Source organism: Pagrus major, chromosome 17 (assembly GCF_040436345.1).
Source record: "Pagrus major chromosome 17, Pma_NU_1.0".
NCBI classification, from domain to species: domain Eukaryota; kingdom Metazoa; phylum Chordata; class Actinopteri; order Spariformes; family Sparidae; genus Pagrus; species Pagrus major.
In genome coordinates, this window is record NC_133231.1 from 24,935,373 (window position 1) to 24,959,207 (window position 23,835).

General features: G+C 39.5%; 1 protein-coding gene across 2 annotated transcripts; it reads right to left on the minus strand.

The window, feature by feature from the left end:
* Positions 1–2,816: 2,816 nt before the first annotated feature.
* lsr (lipolysis stimulated lipoprotein receptor) lies at positions 2,817–23,540 on the minus strand. Of its 2 annotated transcripts, XM_073485242.1 has the most exons (11): positions 23,343–23,469; positions 20,322–20,651; positions 17,584–17,703; positions 17,203–17,259; positions 15,081–15,227; positions 12,495–12,698; positions 12,240–12,296; positions 9,778–9,894; positions 8,429–8,726; positions 4,217–4,685; positions 3,454–3,583 (listed from the first exon to the last, which is right to left on the minus strand). In XM_073485242.1, the coding sequence occupies exons 1-11, from the start codon at positions 23,380–23,382 to the stop codon at positions 3,548–3,550; spliced, it is 1,875 nt and encodes a 624-aa protein (XP_073341343.1). In that variant the 5' UTR covers positions 23,383–23,469; the 3' UTR covers positions 3,454–3,547. The 2 variants fall into 2 exon arrangements, with proteins under 2 accessions (XP_073341344.1, XP_073341343.1); XM_073485243.1 differs by lacking the exon at positions 17,203–17,259 and having other exon boundaries at positions 2,817–3,583; positions 23,343–23,540.
* Positions 23,541–23,835: the final 295 nt, after the last annotated feature.

Here is a 23,835-nt window from a genome sequence, read left to right on the forward strand (position 1 = left end):
GAAATTAGACATTTAAACACAGAGGAGGAAAACAGATATGGAGGTAAAACTGAGATTTTAAAAAATAGTAGACCAGAGAGAAGCAGAGCTCTTACCTTATCAGCTGATCTGAAGCCAGTGAGGAGCTCAGAGTCGTCTTCTCTCCTTCGCTTTCTCTCCTGCTCTCCCTCCTCCCTCCTCTTCCTCTCTGTCAGCAGATTGGGGCTTTGGCATACACAACCTGTGGTGGTGATGGTGGTGGGGATGATTTCAGGTTTTAGATTCACACATTGTTTTTATTTTATTTAATTAAAGGACAAAACTGTTTTTTTTTTAACTACAGTCTTAATTTTTATAGTTTTGGCCATCATTTCTATTATGAGAACACTCTACTCACTATGGCTGGGAGATATGGACTTAAAATAATATAGTATTTTTAGGCTATATCCTGATACACAAAATATGTCTCAATATTTTGAAATCTCCCCAGAAGCTCTTCATAAATGGTTGAAAAAAATCAAATATCTCAATATTTTTTTTACCAAATACCTCTATATCAATATTGTGGCAGTGTTTGGGATGACTACTGGCACTTTTACAGATTAACACAGTGAGGTTTTTGATCGATAAATATCATTAATATATATATAAAGACTAAGTGGCTATAGTAAAGTATTAGAACAAGTAGAACAGCCTGGTAAATTCAGGAAATTACATCACTTTACTGTAACGCAGCCTTTTAAACCAGAAGACAACACTTATGTTATATCACGATAGAACAACATCCAAAATCTAAGATGATGTATAGTCTCATATCACAATAATGGTATAATATCGATATAAAACAGAAAGAAACGGTAAAAAACAATCTGACACATTGTAAACAAGAATCTATCAGATTATCTGAACCACAGTACTTGGAGTTAGAGGTGAAAGTAATCATGGCCAACGTGGTGGTAATAATCTGCCACTGCACAAGAAAACAGTCAAAGTTGAACCTGGAAGTCGATATATAAACTGATGGACGGACATTTTGAGTAATAATTCTAACGTTCGCCTTCGTTTTCTCTTCAAAGCAAGTTAAAAAACAGTATTATCATATTTCAGCTATCGCCTCCTTTGACTTCTTCTTCTTTTTAAGGAGATATATTATGCTCATTTTCAGGTTCATGATTTTATTTTGGGTTACTACTAGAATAGGTTTACATGCTTTAATGCTCAAAAAAACATATCAGTTTTCTCTTTGTTTTAGCTCCTGTCTCTTTAAGGACCCTCCTCCTGAATACCCAGTCTGCTCTGATTGGTCAGCTCACACATGCCTGACCCAGCGACACCAACAACAACAGAGCAGCTGTGCTAAATCAATTCTTCGTGCCAAACTAGCCGCTTTAAATTATGCAAATGTGTGACATGGTGATGTAGTGTGATGTCACAAAGTAGAGAATTAAGGAGGGACTACCTATGAGACGTTTCAGGAGCAGTGTTTTCTGTGGGAGAGAGGAGCTTCTGATGTACCGTTTAAACTTTCAAGACCTTTTACATGCAGAAGAAGGAAAGGAAAAAAGGACAACAGGTCTCCTTCGAAGATCTCAATGGTGCCCCGTTGTTAAAAACAAAATGTTTCTACGCGTGGAGGTCAGGGGGTGGATGGGGCGTGTAATGTGTCACACTGTGCAACCAAGAGAGACTGGCATTTGCTTACCATACAGACCTGCATTCAGCGTTAGTGTCTTTATTACCTGCAATAATAAACTTAACATCACAATAATTGCCCAAGCGATACATTCCGAAACATCATTACCGTAAATAATCAGGGGTTTTACAGAATTATCCAACGCTGTTACTCCAGTCTGAAGATCAGGGTGCAACAAACACCCACTTGTTGGTTCACTGGTGCAAACAGCCACTTACACCCTGAGCTGTTTTCACTCCAGCAGTCAAGCAAGTCTCACATTAGCACCCTTCTGACAGTGTTCAGCTTTGAATAATGACACGACCAGACGACTGCCAAACAAATAATCTCTCTCTCTTTGGAAAATCTCTGGCAGTGACACACCAGCTGAGTTTGCACCAGAAAATGTGAGAAATAGCCTACAAAATACTCACTTTGTAGTAGATACTGGACAAGAAACTTTAAATGTCAAACAATGAAATGAAGCTGCTTTATAAACCATTTATTTAGCAAATGTTTACTATAAAGTTGCGACTGATGTATATAAACCTTTACAATTGCTTAATAGATGGTTTATAAAGTGCACTATCGTAAGGCAATTGGACGTGTTTCAGTTTCGTGAAGACGTTTCACCTCTCATCTAAGAGGCTTCTTCAGTTCAAACTGGAGGGGAGCTGCAGGCTTTTAAACTCTGTGTGGGAGTATCCTTACAGAGTCGTTAAGGACACGTGTGAGCTCTGAGTTTTAGAGTCATTAGGGCCACGTGTTGGTCGTTCACCCAACCGGCCTTCATGTGGGTTGCTAGGGCTAGGTGAGCCCAGGTGTGAATGGCTTCTCCCCACCTGTTAGTTAGACCTGAAGAAGCCTCTTGGATGAGAGGTGAAACGTCTTCAAGAAACTGAAACAAATCCAGTTGCTTAAGACTCAGCACTCCACTTACCATGACCTTGATGACTGAGAACCTTCATCAACATTTCATTTTTTTTGTTAACGGTCAAATAGAAGAATAGAAGTGTTGGCAACAATTGTTGAGATTAATATCTCCCAAATTCAAGAGAAGCACAAACATAAGTCCACAACAACACAGCTACAATCTACTGTACCATCAATTCAGAGACTGACACGATGTTGCCATCTAGTGGCAAAACTCTACAAGACAAACAAATGGCCTGACAATAGAGACCTTTATTGTAAAATTAAGTTTCATCACATCACAATAAACATTTGCATTTTCAGCGTGGTTATTACTGGTCGGCTGTACAATATACTGCAGGTTAAAACTGAAATTTGGTGTAAAAAAAGTGAAAACAAAATAAAAATGTAAGAACTCAAACACAAATTCTACCCAAGACTATTTTGTTCACCAGGTTTCTAAACACATTGAGTACACTCACACAACTAAAAGCAAAGTAAAATCAAATTCTTTAAATGTACATAGTTTTTCTTACAATAACACTCAATTTTTCACAAGTAAAAAAAACAGAAAGCTATATAGACCCCTAAAAAATCTGCATCAGTATCAGCTAAATGAAACTACATAAGTGTTAAAAAAGGCGGTGAAACCAATCGGAATTTATTTCTCAACTTGACTTTCGCGTCAACAAGTAAAATTCTGTACACACTAAGGCACTTGTGGCAGCCACAATGTTTTATACATGAAAAGGCACATTACATTTCATCTGTGTACCTCATCCCTGTTAAAAAAAAGTATTCAGACACAACTTAAATTCGAGATTTACCGTAATTTATGCAACATAAAAAAAAAATCAAAAAAAAAATCAGCACAGCAGATTAGCAGTGTGACAAGTATTTACAGTCTTAGAAACCAACTGGTCCGATTTTCCGATGGATCAAAGCTGCTTTTATAGGACGGGTTTGCTCACGTCACGGTTGGTTTCACACCACCAGGCTCTCCCGACTCACAGCCCCATTCTGCACGACAAGAAAAACAAACATTCTGATTAAGTAATTGAGACGTCATATCGACAAGTATTTTATCAATACTATTCTATATTATATTTTACTGAACATCTGCACTATTTTATGTTTGAGACTCTTATTTACATAGCTACTCTGGATGACATTACCTGACCTCCAGCACCACCGTGAGGAATCTGGCACAGCCTCGTGCCTAGTTATCTTGCTATAGGCTTAGACTAGCTATGATCGTCTGTCTGTCTGTCTGTCTGTCTCTTTTACTTTCTCTGTCTGTCTTTCTCTTTCGTTTTTTCAAAAAACTGTGAAAGATGACGTCTTTAAATTGCAAAAGTTCAAAACTTAAAGACTCTTCATTTAGTGACATAAATGACAAAGAAAATGAGCAAATACGGACATTTAAGAGAATGGAACCAGCAAATGTTTTGAAATTTTTGCACAATGACTATGAATCGAATGATTAATCGATTATCAAAATCTCAATTCATTTTCTTCAATCAACTAATCAATATATTGACTAATCGCTGCTGCTCTATGTGAACAGTGTGAACAGTAATGTGGCAGTTGTAAGTCAGCAGGCAGTGAGGTGGACTATTAAGCCTATGAACGTTAAGTTTTGCTGTGACTCACCTTGCGGAGGTTGCTTTTCTTTGAAGATGAGACACTTTCATTGTCACTGTACGGTGGAGGCAGAGGAGGTGGGTAGTCATCTCGGCGACCGGGGTATCCAGAGGGGGGCATCTGAGGGAGTGGTGGGGGCCCGCGTGGCGCCCTCCCTCGGTCCGAACGGTCGCTCTCGCTGTCCAGTCGATCCCGGCTGCGTGCCCTCTGCTGCTCACCCATCTTCTTCCTCTCCATGGCTTCTCTCAGGAAGCTGTCATCATAATCATCTCGCCCGCCCCTGCCGCCACCGCCACGATGGCGATCCCTCTCCATGTCCATCAGATCATCACGGCTGCGGCTGCGTCTCCCTTGGAGGCCATCGGAGGCTCCTCTGTCTCCTCTCCGCCGATCTTCCGGGGAATAGTCGCGCCGCCTGCGGTCATCATAGTTGCGGTCGTTGCCGCTGCGGGCGCTACTGCTCCAGCCATCATCCGAGCTAAGGAGACAGAAAGCAGCAAAATTACTTGAGACAGAAACATACAAAGTTTAAACCTCATAACACATGCAACTTTTCATTCGCCAATGATGCCACAAACACTGATAAACTTTGAGTTTCTGAATATCTTCACCCTGGAAGGAGTATTTTTTTTCAAAAGCTCAGTTTTCAGTGAAATAAAACGCAGTGTGTGTAAAGGCCAAAACACATCGAAAAAGCTTTGATTTAAGAAATACCTGCATATGTTCGCACAGGGCCGAGATATCCAACCCAATGTTAGTTTAATTAATTTTTTAAAATGTATTAATTGAATTAAATTGTATCTAAGCTAATGCGTGATGCAAAGAGTTTCTACCCAGAATTTACTGTTAACAAACATTGTAATGGGTCCCCTAACCCTACAGTATAAAGGGTAAAAGGTTTGTATTTTTATAATTTAAACTTTATATAAAACTAAAATAAAACCATCTTGTTGTACTGTATGTTAATATCTATGTTAATTTGTAATTAATGTTTAAGCTGAGGTTTGTTAAAATTGAAGGGGCCATAAAAATTTAGTTTCCTCAACAATCAGTGAAATAACAAAGTTACAAATTAATTTAACAAGCTGACAACACTTTTACTCAATGTGGAAAGTAAAAAACTTTTCAAAGAGTCATATATTGTCATGTTTGACTGAATCGCGTACATGGACCTCGCGGCTCACCTGCCTACCCATTTCTTGAAATGAGGTCATTTTGAAAGCGTCATCTCACATAAAAGAGGTTGAACCACCAAAACCAATGGAACTACCAGTATGTAGTCACATTTCAGCTTGGGGACCACATCGAGTGTATTTCTTACATCGCATTTTAATTTCCAGTGCATTCTTCATTCTCCCACATACTGTACGTAATCATTACGTCAGCTTTGGCATCAGCTTATTTTCTAGTTATGCCTCATCTGAACAGACTACTATGATGTGTTAAGATTATTTGTTATTTCCATATTATTTTCCTCTGAATTTAACCTACACTTTTTCTTTTTTTTCTTCTCTTTTTTGCTTTCTGAATGATATTTCAAGCTTGTGACCATGTTGCTTGTATAATATGGAATATTGGACATTCGATCACATCATTACAACATGCATGTCTTGTTCGATTGACATTTCGATGGACATAAGAAACAGCTGAAGTTGAAAAAGATAGAAAAGTGAAGTTTCGGAGAAATTATTGTGAAGCTTTTTTCTTAATCACCTGCTTCCTAAAATTATCAGTGTTTTCCCTGCATGCATCTTTTTTTTACGAGCGGAGATTACCTGAATGTGTCAGTAACAATGACGCAAGCAATGCTGAACACGGATTCGTGATTATTACGTGACGAGCGACAGCGGTCAATCAAGGACAGTTGAGAGATTCTCTGACAGATATTAATGATTATTTAGACAGGATTCATTAAAGATCCTCATGAATGTAAGTTATCTTATCATTGAAAATGTTGTTGAATTCAAGTAAATTAGCACTGTTTGATAATACAACACTGGTGATGCAAGGTAATTTCTAGAGAAAAGGATGAGTTAAGTGAATGTTAAGTGAATGATTGACAGTTAGCTAGTCACACCCAGTGGATGTAAACGGTCACCTACTGGGTGACAGGGGTCACACATCAACTGAAAGCTTGTTTGTTAAAACAGATACAACAGACAGTCACGCCCCTCCAGGTTTCCTTCATGGGACCTTAGTTTCGGGAAGAAATTGTACCGTAGTCAAAAGGGAGAGACAAATGATTCTTTGATCCCCTTTGATTTGTGCCATGAATTACACATATGATGTCTGTGACTTTCTTGACCTGAAAAATTCTCTTTTAAAGTGACAGTTTGTTGTAATTAAAGTAAAATATCATCTAGTTTTGTGTTAAACTGCTCAGTGAACTACATCGCTTCGCTCAATACCAACCTGGCCGCCAACTTGGCACAGAAAAGGTAACAAAACATGAAAATCACAATAAATCTAGTCACATTGACCACTACAGTTATGTAAAAGGAGGGTTCATCAGTCCCGTGAGCTGCTTTTATACAGGAGCAGCTCTTCAATGTTTAAGTCACTGGGTTTTGGTGACCGTTAAACTAACTAAAGCTGTTGGCTGTGTAGTCTTTATTTTCAGTCTTATATTTCATTAGTTTTATGACAAACTGCAACTTTCTCAAATTGAAAAATTATCATTAAATTGAAAAAACATGTGTAATTCATGGCACAATTCAATCAGGATCAAAACATGACTTCAGCTCTGCAGGGGGGCAGGGAAAAATATGATTTTCCCCACCAGTATATCACTGTAAACACAACTAGCAGTGTTTGCAGTAGCAATATAGTTTTTCTTAGCTGTGTTTATTTTCTTTCAGCGCTACATCCGTGTGTCTGCGAGAAACATGAGATTACATGAGAAAATGTTGTGTAGTCCATCCAAAGCTGATTTTCGCCCTGCATGTTTCTAATCTCAGATGAGTTTAAAAAGTGGCTCATCACACCGTGCATGTTCTCTAAATACTTACAGCCATTATGCTGCCAGCAGACTGACAGAAACCTTCAGACGGCGCACAAAAATACTAAAATCTTTGTGCGTGTGCGACACCTACGCTGGTGTCATAAACATTAATGGAGTATGTGGGACGGTGATATTATTATTAGGGCTTCTTGAAGTAGAATGAAAGGGAAAAAAAATCACAGGTGGTTTTCCTGGTATCATTATCACTCAGTTGTATTAGGGTAGGGGCTCTCCCTGTATAATCTCATCATTAATGACAACAGACGATGTGTGTTTGGGAAAACCCAATTCAAAGCGCAGTCTCAACTTGAAAGAGGGCGTTGCCACTCGCTGATGCTGGAGAGATGCGTGAAATGAGACAGAGGTGGAATTCTTGAGCTCAAGATGCTCAAACATGAACGCAAACACGGCAGAAACACCACGATGTCGTACTCGTCAATGTACTTTCCAATATTTCAATGCAATGCGATCAGCTGAGTTTTTTTTCATAGCTGGAAAGTCCACCTGAAGGTTTTACAGTACAACAAAAAATAAGCAGTCAGTAGCATGAACTGCAGGCTGTGGCCACTTTTAGATAAACTATTGAATATCTGCGTCACAGAAGCAATATATATTATTAAGCATTAATTATGTAACAATTTGTAGTAATTTACATGTATTAATAATGTTTTTATTGGCCATATGTGAGCAGATTGTAACATGACCTTCTCTGTCTCTCTCAGTTGTCTATACAAACCTAATTCCCCCTCAGGGATTAATAAAGTTATCTATCTCTCTAACTATCTCTCTATCTCTCTATCTACCTATCTACCTATCTATCTATCTAACCTGTAGACAATTTCTTTAAGTTGTTTAAAGCTGCTGGACTGTGGATTTCTATGTGAAGGACTGTGACTTTATGCACGTTCTCAAGTGCCTCTCTCCTTTAACAGAGAGCAACAGTAGCTAACGTTAGTTTAGAAGTTGAGTCCACTAATGTAAAGTAACGAGCGGCTTCCACCTCAACACAGAAGTTTCACAGAGCCTACTTTTATGAAAAACAGAATGAGCACAATTTAATGTTTAGATTAAAATTAAAATTTAGTTTTGTTTTCTAAAGGATACTTCAAGGAGACAGTTGAATTAAGTAGCGTAGTAGTGGACAACAAGCTCAGTTCCTGAGCTTGTTGTCCTCCTACGGAGGTAAATAATGGTTGTAAGGAGGTCTCGCTTAGACTCACCCTCTCCTGCCTCTGGGCTCATCTGGGCGCCGGTGTGGAGGGTAGTCATCTCGGGGGTAGCGCCGTCCAATGTCGTCAAGGTTGTCCATGGAGCGGGCACGCACACGATCCCCCATGTACCCTCCACCACGACGTGGGTAGTCATCGCGGCGGTGACCTTGCTGGGAAACGCTGCTGATGGTGCTCATGGCTTCATCTCGGTCATAGACCGTGGCCAGAGCTGGTGGCTGGGAACGACCGCCACGACCTCGGGGGTCCAAGCCATCATGCAAGGAACTGACTTCACTCATATTATCCACTGAGGGAGGGAAAAACAGAGAAGAGATAGTAAGCAGGGGTGCGTTCTTTTAGTACGTACTGCAGCTGCCCTTACAAAGTACATACTATTGCCTGCAGTATGGATACAATTGGGACATGATACTTCATCGTGATATTGCACCTTGAGCTTTGACCCTCTTGCTCCTACATCTGTCGCAGCCTTAGCACAAAATTTTGGAATACAAAGAACGTAGTACTTTCACTTAAGTGTGCTTTCATCTGTCATTGTGGTGTCTGTCATCTGTTAGTAAGCGTTCAAATGTTTGTGTTCTCTCTGCTTCTTTTTTATTTGTATGACATGGTGGGACGTATCTTCCACTGCACAGAGGATTGTGGGTCAGAATAGCCAGAAAAGCCAGAAAAGCATGCTGGCTTGCATACTGCAAAATGCAACCGGATGTAGTAGGAGATCCTGGTATTTTTGCCATTTGACATACTTCGTATTAGGACATGCTATATCTTTTTCTGGCATACTGTATAGTTTGGTAGTATAGTTTTTGGAACGCATGGTGTGTGTGTGTGTGAGTGTGAGCGCGTGAAAGATGAGTAAAATAAAGCCCCAGATGGGGGACAAGGATTAACATTATAGGGGGAGGTGGGAATGAAACATTCACTGCACTCCTTGATTATTTCACTCATTCTTCTGGACAGTATTTTAACCATCAGGAATTTACAGGGAATGGTCTGTAAAAAAACAGACAGTCTGCAGGACAGAGACCTCCTCAGGGGGGCGTAAGAGTTGAGCACTGAGCTGATAAAAAAGGAGAAAAAAAAGGGGGAAAAGCTGCAGATCACTCAGAGATCCACTTTAAACTAACAGGAAGACCAGCCGGTTCACTGACAAAAAGGAAATAATTGGGGCTGCGATTATCACTGGGTCATGGAGAAGAAACACCCACACAGGCAGTACATGACTTTTCCTAACACTTGAACTCCTTTACTAGAAGATGATTTATTTCCTCTCACAGTAGTCTGGGGGACGGTCGGCACATTACTGTGACCACAATAGCAGGAAGTGATCAGTCACTTACAGCGGTTGTAGTTGGCAGGTCTGGATGGGTCCAGATTAGAAAGCTCCTTCTCCATGTAGTAAATGGCACGTGTGGCGTTCCCGTCAGGGTCCACCTGGATGCGATATCCACTGCGAGCTGTTGAGGAGTAGAGAGGAAGTAAGATTTCAGCTACTGCAGTTTACACCAAATCACTGCAGTACACTCTGCACAGTCACAGCGTTTAGTTAGTGCCGGCTCTGATCCCAACCTACAGACTGACACACTCTATTTCCTGAAATGTTGATTTAAAAACAGGCAGAGCTACTAAATCTGACACACTTAAATTATTTATAGGATAAGAGCTTAACTTGGATTACGTCAATTCTGACTTGACATGATGTAATCTGCTGTGACTCTCAAAATGCAGGCCGTAGCCCACTGATGGGCCGTGAAGCTACCGCAGGTGGACCACGAGGGATCAGTTACAATAAAATAAATAAAATACATTTTTAATTTTAAATGTTTTTATTCAGTTCAAATTAGAAAGTTCAAGATACACCCTGTTGGAGTTGTGGCAAATACAAATACCACGGCTTAAAGCAAAACAGCTCCTGACATCATAATCATAAAATCACATTCATACTGTACGTGCCAGGATTAGGGATAGAGCGATTATTGTGGCCAAGAATAATAATTTTTCAAATTCTGTGTATCTGTGTTTTTTGTGTCTGATTGCTGATAAAATAAATTAATTTAAAAAGCTGCTACTTCAGCTTTGATGCAGCATCCTCGCCTTTAGTCACCACTCTGTCCCCACCCACTACACTATCTGAATGGTTACAAGTCGCAAGTAACATCTTATTAATACTGAATAATCTGAATCTGCAAAGCAACTAGTAACTAAAGTTATCAAGTAAATGTAGTGCAGCAGGTACCTCAAATTGTATATAAGTACGGTACTTGAGTAATTGTATTTAGTTACATTTCATCCCTGGTTATTCTACATTTGACATTTAAAGATTTTTAATTTTACTTTACTTCAAATGTATACCAGTTCTAAATATCAGTCATCAGTCTCCTTCATCACTCATAATCGGTATCGGCCCTGAAATACTCATATCGGTCGATCTCTAAAAAACATTAACATGAATAGGCACAGAAGTATAATTCAAAAAAGTCCCGAGCAAACTTTTAATCAATGGGTACATGGGGCAATGTGTGCATAGAGATCCAAGGGGGAATCAAAAAAACCTACCAGGGCTCAGATGACATTTGAACATAGTCACACTACAAATAATTTGTTTTAATAAGTCACTTATGGCAACATTATGTCACTTTTTTACCCTAAAATAACAGCTTCAAAATTATTTTGATGGCACAGTACCTTGCAAAAGGGTGAATGGTGTCTCTGCCTCGGCTACTCCGCCCCCCATCACTTGTTTCTGCACTATGTAACTACAGTTTTTAGCCTCCTCTCTTTTCTTTCAGGCTTCTTTCTGCTTACCACGCCCACCCCGGGAACATCTCTCTCTCCTGTCTCACATATTGACAGATCTGGATCGTCAAACCCTGGGCTCCCATGGATCATTGCTAGCTTCTGTTTTATCATCTCCTCACATCTGTACTTCTGTAAAAATGTGATCTTTTTACATTCTGATGTTTTTTTGGGGTTTTTTTGCTAATAATCTTGTGTGGTCTGTCCTTTTCCAGGTCACCACGGTGGAGTGGAGGCCTTGACCTGCTCAGTCGTCCTCCTGGATCTACACCCTACACATATATTTATATAATTCACTTGTAAACTGTGATTTTGTTGTTCTGCTCTGTAAACGCAACATCTATTGCATGTCTGTCTGTCCTGGGCGAGGGACGGACAGAGTTTTTACTCACATGATTCAAGGACAGGAGGATGTCATTCATTGTACAGACTGTAAAGCCCACTGAGGCAACGTGATTTTGATTTTGGGCTGTATGAATAAAATGTGTTTGATTTGATTCAGTGAGAGGGTAGGATCACAGTGTTACATACGTGTTTTATGAGTTTTGTAGGTAGCACCTACATTACGTCTGATAAATTGTTAGTCCTGGAATTTGTATTTACTGTTGGGGGTGCCAAATCGCACAAAATGCCGATTTCTACATATTGTTGCTTTAATCAAAGGCCCACATATTGAAATTTTCCTGACAAAAGTAGACAAGTCTAACAATCTGTTGCAACTCTTTTCAAGAAAGTGAGAAACAGCACTGGAAAGACCTAAAATTATCTTTGTACCAGAGCTGTACGATTAGCTGCCAACTATTAAATTAAACACCAACTATTTTTGATAATCAATTTATTGGTTTGAATAATTTTTAATTTAATTAATCAAGAAACAATCAACAGATTATTTAAAATGAAGATGAAGTTGTTGTTATGTTGCTTTGTATCATGTGACCTGTGAAAATCTCCCTAAATGGAACGATTTGCAGTGCAGGACATAACTATGAAACTGTCATTTACTCACTGTGGTCTCCTCCTCCGTCTTGGTCATGCAGAAGAGGCACCTGGGAGCCCTGTCCCACTGCACAGAAACAAAAAGGCAAGTTCAAACAAGGTTTCATCAGCGCTCAAACAAATTAGATGGGAGACTGAGGTCATGATGAAACTCATATTGTCAGTTAACTGACTTATACCGATAATAACCACCGAGGGTTTCTGAGAACTGCGAAAGAAATGACTCAGCAGCTGCCGTCCAATCAGAAGTAAGAATGATTGTCACCTGAGCTGGCGCCGTCATAATCTCGACTGTAACCATTGTGGGGTGGCATGGCTCCGGCTCCGTTGGGTAGAGGAAGCAGCGGCATAGCAGGCTGGTTCATCATCGGGCCACCGTATGCTGGCTGAGCATACATACTGGGAGCATAGATTGTGGGGGCATATTGATTGGCCATACCTTTCTTCACTGCTTTTCCTGCTTCATACACTGCAGAATAATAAAATGGAAGAGTTGGTCAATGTCATAAGAAAAGATGATTGTGTGGAGGAATAAAACATCTCGTGTTTTCAGTAAAGACTGAAACTTCTTCTTGCAGGGGGTTGATTATCACTCTCATGTGGAGCTGCAATGATCAATAGAGTAGTTGTCAGATATTAAATAAATCACCAACTGTTTTGATAATAGATTATTTGGTTTTAGTATTTAAAAAAAAAAAGAAAGAAGATGAAGTCAAAATTCTCTTATTCCAGTTTCTTAAAGTGAAACTCTCGCCAAAATGCAACCTAGGCTTTTTTTTTGTGAATGTGTTTGAGTCAAACCTTCATGTAAAAGTATAATTACAACAAAAAAGCCACTTTTAAGATTCAGTGTAGTTTCGTTTCCGGGTCAAACTCATTTTCAGTGGTGTGCAGGGGCAACTTTACGGTTTGTGTACACAGAGTTTACTAAAAAGAAGATTTTTGAACAACTCACGTTAGCAGTAGCAGTAGCCGTCCTGCCAGTCAAGATGCGTCCATCCCCGAGTGTGTTCATGTGTAGAGACCCTGGTGACGCTACGAGCAAAGTTTCCTGTTGTGTCGAGTCTTCTTAGTGTTTTAAAAATAGCGATTTTGATGCTACCGTAAAGTTGCCCCTAGCACGCCATTGAAAATGATTTTGACCCGGAAACGAAACTACGGTGAATCTTAAAAATGGCTTTTTCATCGTAATTATGCTTTTACATGAAGGTTTGACTCAAACACATTCACAAAGAGAGAGTTTCACTTTAAAGATTGTAGAAAGGGATAAAAGTATCTCTTTTTCTTAAAAAACATTATTGTTATTGTAAACTAAAAACTTTAACTTGATTGTTGAGTCCAAAATGATTGTTTTTTATTTCTATGTAAGAATTCTGATGGTTGGTTCCAGCTTCTAACAAGGTTTATCAGTCAATAGTTTAACCCTGTTTGAATTACGTGGTATCTATGTTTGGTCAGCGATCAGCGGTCTTGGTAGTTGCCAGTTTTGGGGGGAAAAAATGCAAGAAGCAATGGTACGCACAAGGTTAACGCTAGCTAACATTAGCAGCCAGTGTACAAACTGGCAACCACTTGAGGAGGCGGATGATTCGAGCAACAGTGGTGTTTTGACGTGAATGCAATGGTAGGGGGGAGTTTGTTTACTTCTTTATGACAGTAAACTGAGTATCTTTCAGTTGGCCTGAGGATCGTATCTTTAACTTTGGGAACCACCGACATTTACCACTATCTTCTGACATTTTATAGACCACGCAGCTAATCAAATGGCACTCAGTAGAATACTTGCCAAAGCCAAGGCCCAACTGTCCCCTTTAATTCAATCAGGCCTAATCCAATATAAAACTTGAAAGCCCTGTATAACTCAAACTTTTAAACCATCTATAACTGCTTAACCATAATCTGAGCTCACCAGATCTCAGATTCACGTCATATTGTACTCACTCATAGATACCATCCACCTATACACGTGATTTTTTTCGTCAAGATCCATGAATTATTCCCTGTGAACTTATTGGAAATGTTGAAAAACGCCCGATTTCGCAATGTTAAAGAAAGTGAGAAAAAAAAATTCTTGGATCCGTCCCTTTATCTGGAACAGCACCAGAAATGAATGGGGTCTATTCTGATGTGAGACACACCTCCTTGCAGGAGGTAATGAAAATAATCCTTGAATAGGTAGCTACAACTAGCAGCTGATTAGCTTAGCTTACATTGCACCAGACCAACAAACAGTCCCCGTACAACCAAAACATGTTGGTACAGATTAAACAAACAAAACTTTTTGGTGATGAAACTGGTGACTCAAATTGTGCTTCATCAACCTCGTGTTAGCTTGACTGTACATCCTCTATGCTCCCCTAAATAAATACCCACTGTGTGAGTTCATTTCAGAACTGAAGAAAGCTGAGAAACGTGGGTTAACTCACACCTTGTATTGCCATGAGACTCCCAAAGTGGAGTACATAAATTATATGCGTAAGTGCAGGAACTCTCACTTCCTTAAATGTTACACTGGAGCCGGGTGTAGTTGTGGATATTTTTTAATACTTGTGCCAGTATGAAATCAGAGCTTTGGTACTGACAGCAACACAATACTTAAACTTGATACTTCAGGAGTCCGTTTTTGCGTAGTTATGAGTGTTTCATTTATGTTGGGAGACCGCCAGAACTTAATTTGATCAACACAGGTGTGTGTGCACACTATTGAAGGACACTGATATTGCACGCACCATTTAAAGCTATTTGATACTCAGTGCTACGGACACGTTTTAGTTAAAAAAAGTAATACCCAGCCTTAGGTGAAGCACAGTGAAATAAAGACTATAAGTGCAAATTTCAATCTGGTACTTACATGCTCGTGGACAGCAGCAGCGGTCTGGACAGCAGGGGCAGCTGATGTAGCAGCAGCAGGTGTGTGGACAGCACTGGCACCAGCAGATCCCAATCAGGAGCAGCAACAGCAGGAAGCCCAGAACCACCAGAACAACCAGGAGCCAGTCTGTGTGGGTCAGCAGGGGGTACATTAGATACATTGATATTAAAGATTTACATCCACAATCCACAAGACTTGAATTTGCTCCTTTAAGAAGGTCCAATTTGAGAATTTAAGAATTCCCAACTCGTCAAATACCAACGCTTTGGGATGGCAAAGCAATCACATGGCGTCAGTATTTGACAAGATTTGAATGAGACTCAAAAATACATTTTCTAACAAATTGGACCTTTAACAACATAAGTCAAGAAAAAACGACACAGTTCTTATTTACACAGTAGGTCCATTTAGACATCAAACTCAAGTTATTTTGCTGCACTGAACTACAGATTATGTAGTTACTGTCTTTTTTTAAATAAATAACGGACGTAGAGCGATAGAAATTCACTCAGTCTGCGCGATATTCTCTGGGGAGCGATATGTAAATGGTCAACTAGAGTCAACAGTCAAACGGGAACTAGCAGTTTGCGGTTTGACCGAGTTAGACTACTCTCAGGAGCACAACTCCCAGCCCATAGGGGACTTTTTAAAATGATAATGTAACCTTGGACATCATTTTTCACTTATGTATGTGATTTTTGAGTAAATATGATTTTTTGTTGTTGTTTGTAGTTAGCACCTGAATATTGAACCTTGAATATTGTCAACTGTAAAGCAAGTTAAGTCTATGTAAATTAAAAGTACATCAGCTTTTTGATTTTTTATTTATTTATGTAATACAGCCATCGAACTAGGGATGCTAATGATTAATCCATAATTGATTAATCGCCATATTAATCGACAACCAGAGGGTCACAAATATATCAAAAAGTATCTTATAAGTATTTGTCATTTAAAAATACAATAAGACATTCTAGACAAACTGATATTATTGCATTAATATAAGTTGGACTTTGTTGTGCCAGTTTATCAATCCAGTAACTTTGTGTTTACTTTATCTGTTCTTTTAGCTCCTAATGTAGCCTACTCTGGTTTAGCATCAAACATGGATCATGTCAGGGGTAAAAACCGTTTTCTAATGAAAAGAACGGCCAACATATTTCATATATTGTCGATGATTAACCGATCAACAATTAAGGCAGCCGACTATCGATTTAAGAAATTGCTCAAAATTTGCATTCCTACATAGAACCCATTCAAGTATGTGAGAATGATAATGCAAATTGAATTACTGCATTTTCATTTTTATTTTTATTCAAATAACACATACATATGTGGAAAATTATAATGCTTCAAATTTACATTACCATTTTAATAAGCTTCCAAGTGGGCTTCCATACACCACCCTCTTACCATGCAAACAATGTTTTTAAATCACTGGGTGACTCTTTTTTGTTGCGTGATAACATCAAGAAAACCACAGCTGTAATTTTAAAGGTTCTGTCTAACCGGTAAAGCTGCTTCTTGCTTTGCACCCAGCTCATGGTTTCATGCTGCAAGTCAGTTCAGGCAGCACAGAAACAAAAGCAGCAAAGAGAGGAGAGACACTGTTCATTCAAATGAATCTACTAAAATAGAAACTGGATCAGCAGAGCAGAGTGTAAAAACAATATTCGGCCGTGCACACTGATAAGAAAAGATGCACTTAATGTCCTTTTGTTGCAACCAGGAAACTCACACATGGGAGCTGAGCCATATCAGAGAAACAGCAGTAGATAAGGAGGAAGTGTAAAGTGGAGAAAGTTGAGGACATGAGAGTTTAAGACAAGCAGAACAGCTTGGAAACTCATTATATGCTGACCCACAAGATGCGTGTATGCTGCAGGGCCCTCTGCTCAAGATGAGTCATAGTTGCATGTAATTGTGCACTTCGCAAGGGAATCTATTGTATGACTGAAGCCAAATTGACAATTCAAAATTGTCTTGAACCTTTTTAAAAACACAAAACCAACAGTCAATCCCATCACATTTACCACTCATCCTACCTCATACACCTCTACTGTGCAACTAAAACATGACTAAATCAAGAGGCTTGTACTACCTTCCAAAACCAGCAAGTCAATGCCAGGCAGCAGGTCAGTAGTATTTGCCTTTCTCTCTGTGAAAGAAAGATAAAGCCACAATTACTTTAAAGTGGTATCGGTCTACTTTTACTGCCAACAACTAATGACTCTAAGGACTTATTAAGCACTGGGCTGGAGGCAAGTATCCTCTCTACTGACTGTCATCTGCCCACACAATAGTTCATCAGCTTATCTGGAGGATTTCCCTTTAGGTAATTGCAAGCCGTATGTTTAATGGCATGTGTGTGTGTGTGAGAATGGAAGGAGGAAAAGGAAGCATAGAGAGAAAAAAGAAGAAGCATGTTTATACGCATAACAGAGTGTAACCACATACGCCCATGAATATGAATGCAACTTACCGAGTACAATTAGCTCTGTGTAGTCTTCACCGTTTCCTGAAAGGTCTGAGGAAGAGACCACAGAACAGACGTAGACGCCGCTGTCACCCCATGCCGTCTGCGCGATATTCAGGTCTGCTTCTGTGAAAAACAATAGATCCACATGTTTGTTTTTTTGCTTTGAAGTTAGCCACTATCATTACAATCTTAAAGTTGTGGGTTCAGATAATACAACATACAGACAGCATAACAGTTGACGACCCCCGTCTGAAACCACAATTTTCCACACCCATTTATAAGTAGTTTGCTTTGGTAAATTCCTGAAAATGAAAGTTTCCCACATTTTTATGTGTGAAAACTGTTACATCTTTGTCAAAGGCCAGGCTGATCTGGTCAAACATTAATAGACAGAAGGATCCATGTTGAATGAAGGACACAAAGACTGTTATGATTATTGCACAGCATTACACAGCTGAGTGTGTGTGTAGGCTGTGTTCAGAGAACACTGTCCGGTGACAGGCAGATGGAAATTTGGCCTGAAGTGACTGTCTGTTTGAAACACTGGCTCAAATGATAGTGGTGGAAAGTTATTTCTATACCAGAACAGGCTGACTCAAACGAGGGTGAGCGGAGGACTGGTATCATTTGATCTGAAAGATCAACAGATAAAGAAGAATCCTGACCCCCCCCCACCCACCGTTGATGCAATATGTCAATTCCCTCCAGCAAAGCATTTTTAACCACAGCCACATTTGGGTTTACTCATGATGCTCATGGCACGTTTATCCGTCCCAAAAAGACAGATTTCTTTTCTGTACACTACTTGTAAGTTAACATTATTAGCCAGCAGCTGCACACATGAAGTGCACAGTTCAAATTGAGGCAATCTCTGAATTCAGAGCTCACTAGAGACTCTGTTTCTCTCTCTTCTTTTTGCCTCTCCTCTCTGTAATGTCTTACTGAGGTAAAGCACAGTTCCCTCCAGTCAGCAGTCACCATTACAGTACATAAACACCTGGTAAAGGAGGTCACCTCCGTGGATCACTGCTGCTGCAGTCAGGTTGATTGTGAAGATGATAATCTTGATATTGTATTTTGTGTAGTTGTTTTCATTATCTCCACCAAGGAGGTTTTGTTTTCACCCATGTCTTTTTGTTTGTTTGTTGGTTTGTAGGATTACACAAAAACTACACATTGGATTTACAAGAAACTTGAATGGAGGATGAGTCTCTGCCCAGAATAGACCGCATTAACTTTTGGTGTGGATCTGGATAAAAGGACGGATCCAGGATTTTTTCCCCCACTTTCTTTAACATTGGAGATTTTCAACATTTTCGTTAATATCTCTAGGAATAATGCATGGATCTTAATGAAAAAGCTATAATGCATTTAGGTGGTTGGTAACTATGAGTGAGTACAAAAGGGGACAGTTGAGCTTTGGAGGAGGTATGCACTCTACCGAGTGCCATTTAGTTTTATTGTTATCGGTTCCCTTGCTTCAGCTCTGTATAAGACTTTGCAGATCTGCCTTTGATGATGATGATGTTGATTTTCGAATGAAATGATGTAATCTAAGAAAATACATTTTACAAATACGCCAAATGCACAGTGTTGTTTCTCATGCATGTTGGCAGTATAGACTCAACCTCACAGCTGGACTGGACAGACATCGTTTTATAATAATTTCTCTACTCCAAGTTTATTGTTTACTTATTACCAGAACTTAAGCAGGGTGAACACTTGCTCATGCACAATCCAGTCATAAATACACTGGTTTCAGGTTGTTTGTTCTCTTTTTATTAACTTCCTCTTAAGTGCCACTAAACTGCAGTATTGAAAAAACATGCGAAAAAGAAATCTTTGAATTTTAATTTCTAGAACAGCGCACTTCACATATGACTCATGTAGGTCTGTACATTGGTTCTTCCCTTCCAACCTGGACACATTCATACTGACTCAGTTTGAACGACGGATCTACAGAGAAATGAAAGTGAAAACAAATCATGGGCCCTGCTACTTCCCAGCAATGTCCCATCTAACTTTATGATGACTGACTTCGGGGTCAGTAGTGCTGTAACTCTGCTAACGAACGCTGTGTTATCAAATCATATTTTATCCAGGATGGGGGGTTGTGCCCCCATTTCCCCCCCCTGGGACTTATGCTGTGGCGTTGAATAACGGCCAGAACAGTTTTTGCAGAATATTATGATGTAATGGTGCATTTAGCCTCTGACCTTTTGGATATCAAATGTCATAACTTCATTATTTTATCCTCTTATACATTTGTCTGCCAAATTTTAAAATAATTGTCATATGAATTCTTGAGTTATGGCCAAAAATGTGGTTTGCGAGTTCACAGTGACCTTTGGCTACCAAATTTAAATCAGTCCATTCTTCAGGCTAAGTGAACATTTGTATGGTGATATGATATGGTGTTCACAAGAATGGGACTGACGGACGGACAACCCGAAAACATTATGCCTCAAGGCACAGCTGTCACCAGTGCAAAGGCTTAAACAATTTAAAAACTCATCACAGTTTCAAAAAGAGTAAAAGGTGATCTCCTTAAATGTGTTGTTGTGTCCCGTTGAGAGTAAAAACTCGAAGGTATGAATTTACTACAACGTTACAACATGAAAAGGCAGCAAAGTCTCACACCACAGAAAATAATTGCTGCCAAATAATTTCTGTTGATTGCCTACTTTTGAAATTGGTAAATGCTTTTAATTCAGATGTAAAGTGTAATTTCATCAACTCACTGTTTAGGATGCTGATCTTGCGGCCCTGGTATTCCGACCCGAGGGTAACAGAACTGCCTTGCTTGGAGGCCACAATGCGCACCGTCCTCTGGCTGTCGGCGCACTCGATGTTGGCATCGTAGTTGGGGTTATTCTGAGACAGGATGTTCTCAGCACTGCTGGGATTCAATGCAGCCTGGATGGGGTCCCGGCAGTATGACTTATACCTCCAGGTGACAACAGGAAACTGATTGGAGGTCGTGTCGTAGTCACAGGTGAGGGTGACGGGCTGGAAGAGGATGACAATGTACCTCTTTGTGGCGCACCGGACAGAGATGGCCGTGGTGGACTCTAGAAAGAAATTCCAAAACACTGTTACTCACATTTTGTCATAACAGATAATGGCTACGATACTCGCAAGGCGTGGTATATGACAAACAGTATTTTCCCACAGCTAGTATCACTGAGAGTGGCTGTGATGAGTCACCTCTGTGTTGTCTGACCATTACAGCCCCGTAAGTGATGACAGCTGTGCATACTTTGGATGCACCGAGAGTGGAGGAACAATCGACACCAGACTTTGGATATAAAGTCAAGACTTGTGGTTCGACTGTAATGAAAATATAGATTTTTTCCAGCCAGACATGTTACTGGAGGTGCTCACTTCTTAGCTGCAGTCACATTGTCTGCTGTGACTTTTTCCATCACCCAGCAACTTTTATTGTTAAATGAAAAGGCCGTAAAAGAACAACACAATCAAATAAAAAAATAGTATCACTTCAGGCTGGGCGATATGGACAAAATCAAATAGTGACTATTGGTCAGGGCTTTCATGTGTGATTATTTCGGTTACACAAGCGACTTAAGTGCGACTAAAAAATGTTATCTGTGCGCCTGAAATGTTATCAGGTCTGTTTATGCTCTAAAGCATACAGTTTTTACACTAAGTTTTTTTTTTAGAAATACACAAATATTAAATGCTCAAATTACAAAAGAAATCAGAACTGATAAAACATAATTGTAAAATTATACTTTATTCTTGATTTATCTGTCCTGTTTTTATCCGGTGATGTGTTGAAGTCTGTTGCCCACTGATATGTGTAGCACCTGCTGACCTTGACCTGCATCTACCAGTTCAGGTTAAGGTGGCATTGCAGGAAACACAATTGTAACAGGAGGGAAAGATTATTTGCCCATTTCAAATTGGGCCTTGTCATTCTTAAAGTTTGGGAACAGCTGCTTTAAACAGTAGGACTTTGCAACTTCTTAAGAAATTGAGATTATCACAATTTCTTGTTGCGTGTGCTTAATCTGCTCCTTTATTTCTGCTCGCAATCATTTTACAATGGGTTAAGAATTAAAATGGAAAATGTGTTATTGGGTGCAGCAAAAAAAATATGTGTGGAGCCGCAAAACATATTTGTGTCTTATAATGAAGGTAACACGGCCTAGAAAGTCTAAATTAGCCTATCAAGATTATTAATCAGCCTCAATGAGCGTTCATTTATAATTCCACATGATGTGGCAACTCTGCAGTGGGCTACTTCTGCTTACAGTATAAGGTACTTCAACTTTGCATTTCCATTTCAATGATGCCATGTTTTGATGCATCTATGAAATAGAAGAACTAACCTACAATAAATAGAAATAGAGCAGCAATACAGAACTATATATGCAGACCTACTTAAGTCCTCCCTGTGTTTGTGAAAATGTACAAAATAAAAAGTAGCCTCTTTTGATAATAAATAAAACATAGTGGCAGGCAGTAAAAGTAAAAAAAAGGACAGTTTGAATTTATTTTAGTCCATTTCAGTGTGAGTTAATCCTTCTTTTTTATCCTCGGCCACATACAGCAATCAACCCTCGGGCTTGAGCATTAAACACAATGTGTTAACTCAGGATCATTCAATTAATCACGACTTGATAGAACAGATACAATTCTGTGTGTAGGCATTTTTCTTTCAGTGCTGCCGGAGAAACAGATAAGCTCAGTCTGGTTTAATGTTTATTTAGTTTTACTAGGAGAATGCAAGAATCACTGTCGGCATAAAGCAGTGATGATGATATATATATATATATATACATATATATGTGTGTGTGTGTGTATGTACATATATATATTATTCATTTTCATGTAAAATGTCAAAGCCACAGGGAGCCACTGCAGTGGGGCAAAAGAGCTGCATGTGGCTCCAGAGCCGCAGGTTGCAGACCCCTGCCCTAGATGATAGTTACACATAAAAATGCGGTACTGTCAAAACCAGACTGATAAAAAAAAAAAAAGGTGATCACTTGCAATCACATATTTTGTTTACAGGGTTTGTTTTCTGACATTATGACATGTTAACTGCCACAAAGAAGTTGACTTATGCCAAAGAAAAGTGTGTAAATCAAAGAAACTGCAGATCTACTTTACTAAATCATGATGGTTATAATTACTGGAGGTTCTTTGAGCTGTGGATTGTGAAATTACAGTGAGAGTTTCCTGTTTGACTGTTTTCATCTTAAATATACTTACAGGAACAACACCCATACATGTGTGGTTTTAAAATGGCACATTCCGCATAAACATTTCCTGAATACATTCATTTCTTTTATCACTTAGACATGTGTTTGAAGTCACAGATGTTTCCCATTAAAGGATGTTGGCTCCTTCTGCAGAAATATGTCACCTTTTCTTAATGCGCTCGTGCGATCACTCATTTGTTTTTGTGGGTTTTGTAGGTAGGCATTATTTTGTGCCATTAAAACATATGCAAATTAAATAAAGTACAAAGTTATAACCAGTTTTATTGTAGGTGAACATTCATGGTATAGCTATCGACTGTTAAATGGTTCAAAAACGTGTTTGATAACACAAAAAGACAAAATAATCGATCATATGAACATAAACAACCCCAGAACTGTCACCACACCAAGAAAATACCAACAAAAATATGTCAAAACTGAGAAAGCTCATAAAGCAGCATTTATCGGCGCACTTTTCACGGAAGAGGGCCCCCACCCTGTTCTGTCGCAAAAGAGAAAAACAGGCCAACTTACCTGTTGCCATCAAGGCGGCGATGATAAACGTCCAGAACATGTTTATTCCTCTTTCTTTTGGGTTTCACTCGACTTAGCTTGTTGTTATTTCCTCAAATACATACATACAAAAAAACAACAACTTTTGTGTTGTGCATAACACCGAGCGCAGCTACACCTTCTCCTCAGCCAGGTAGCTCCAGCTCCATTTTGTGTCCTGGTATGTCGTAGCCTGGTGGGGGTGTACCTGAACGCCCCACGTCAGCCGCAGGTGAGCGTTCAGAAGCAGGTTGCGAAACACAAGGGTGTGGAGGTAGTTTCGACTTGGTTTCTTTTGGTCGATGGAGATTTTATTTGACAACAAAGACCTGCAGGTGAGAACAAAACAGTTTGATGAAATAGGAAAACAGTTTTTGGCAGTTTTTTTGATCACTAAGATAGAAATTTGACCAAGACAGTATGGTTTACCCACCTGCTAGTTGGTACGGTCCAGGCACTGCCTGATAACGCTATC

What these genes read in the sequence shown, in the direction of transcription:
- lsr (XM_073485242.1), bottom strand. Translation starts at nt 23,382, where the DNA reads ATGTTCTGGACGTTTATCATCGCCGCCTTGATGGCAACAG. An exon ending in TGACTTGCTGGTTTTGGAAG is followed by an intron (nt 15,228 to 17,202) that starts GTAGTACAAGCC and finishes TGACCCACACAG; the next exon opens with ACTGGCTCCTGGTTGTTCTG. An exon ending in CTGCTGCTGTCCACGAGCAT is followed by an intron (nt 12,699 to 15,080) that starts GTAAGTACCAGA and finishes ATTATTCTGCAG; the next exon opens with TGTATGAAGCAGGAAAAGCA.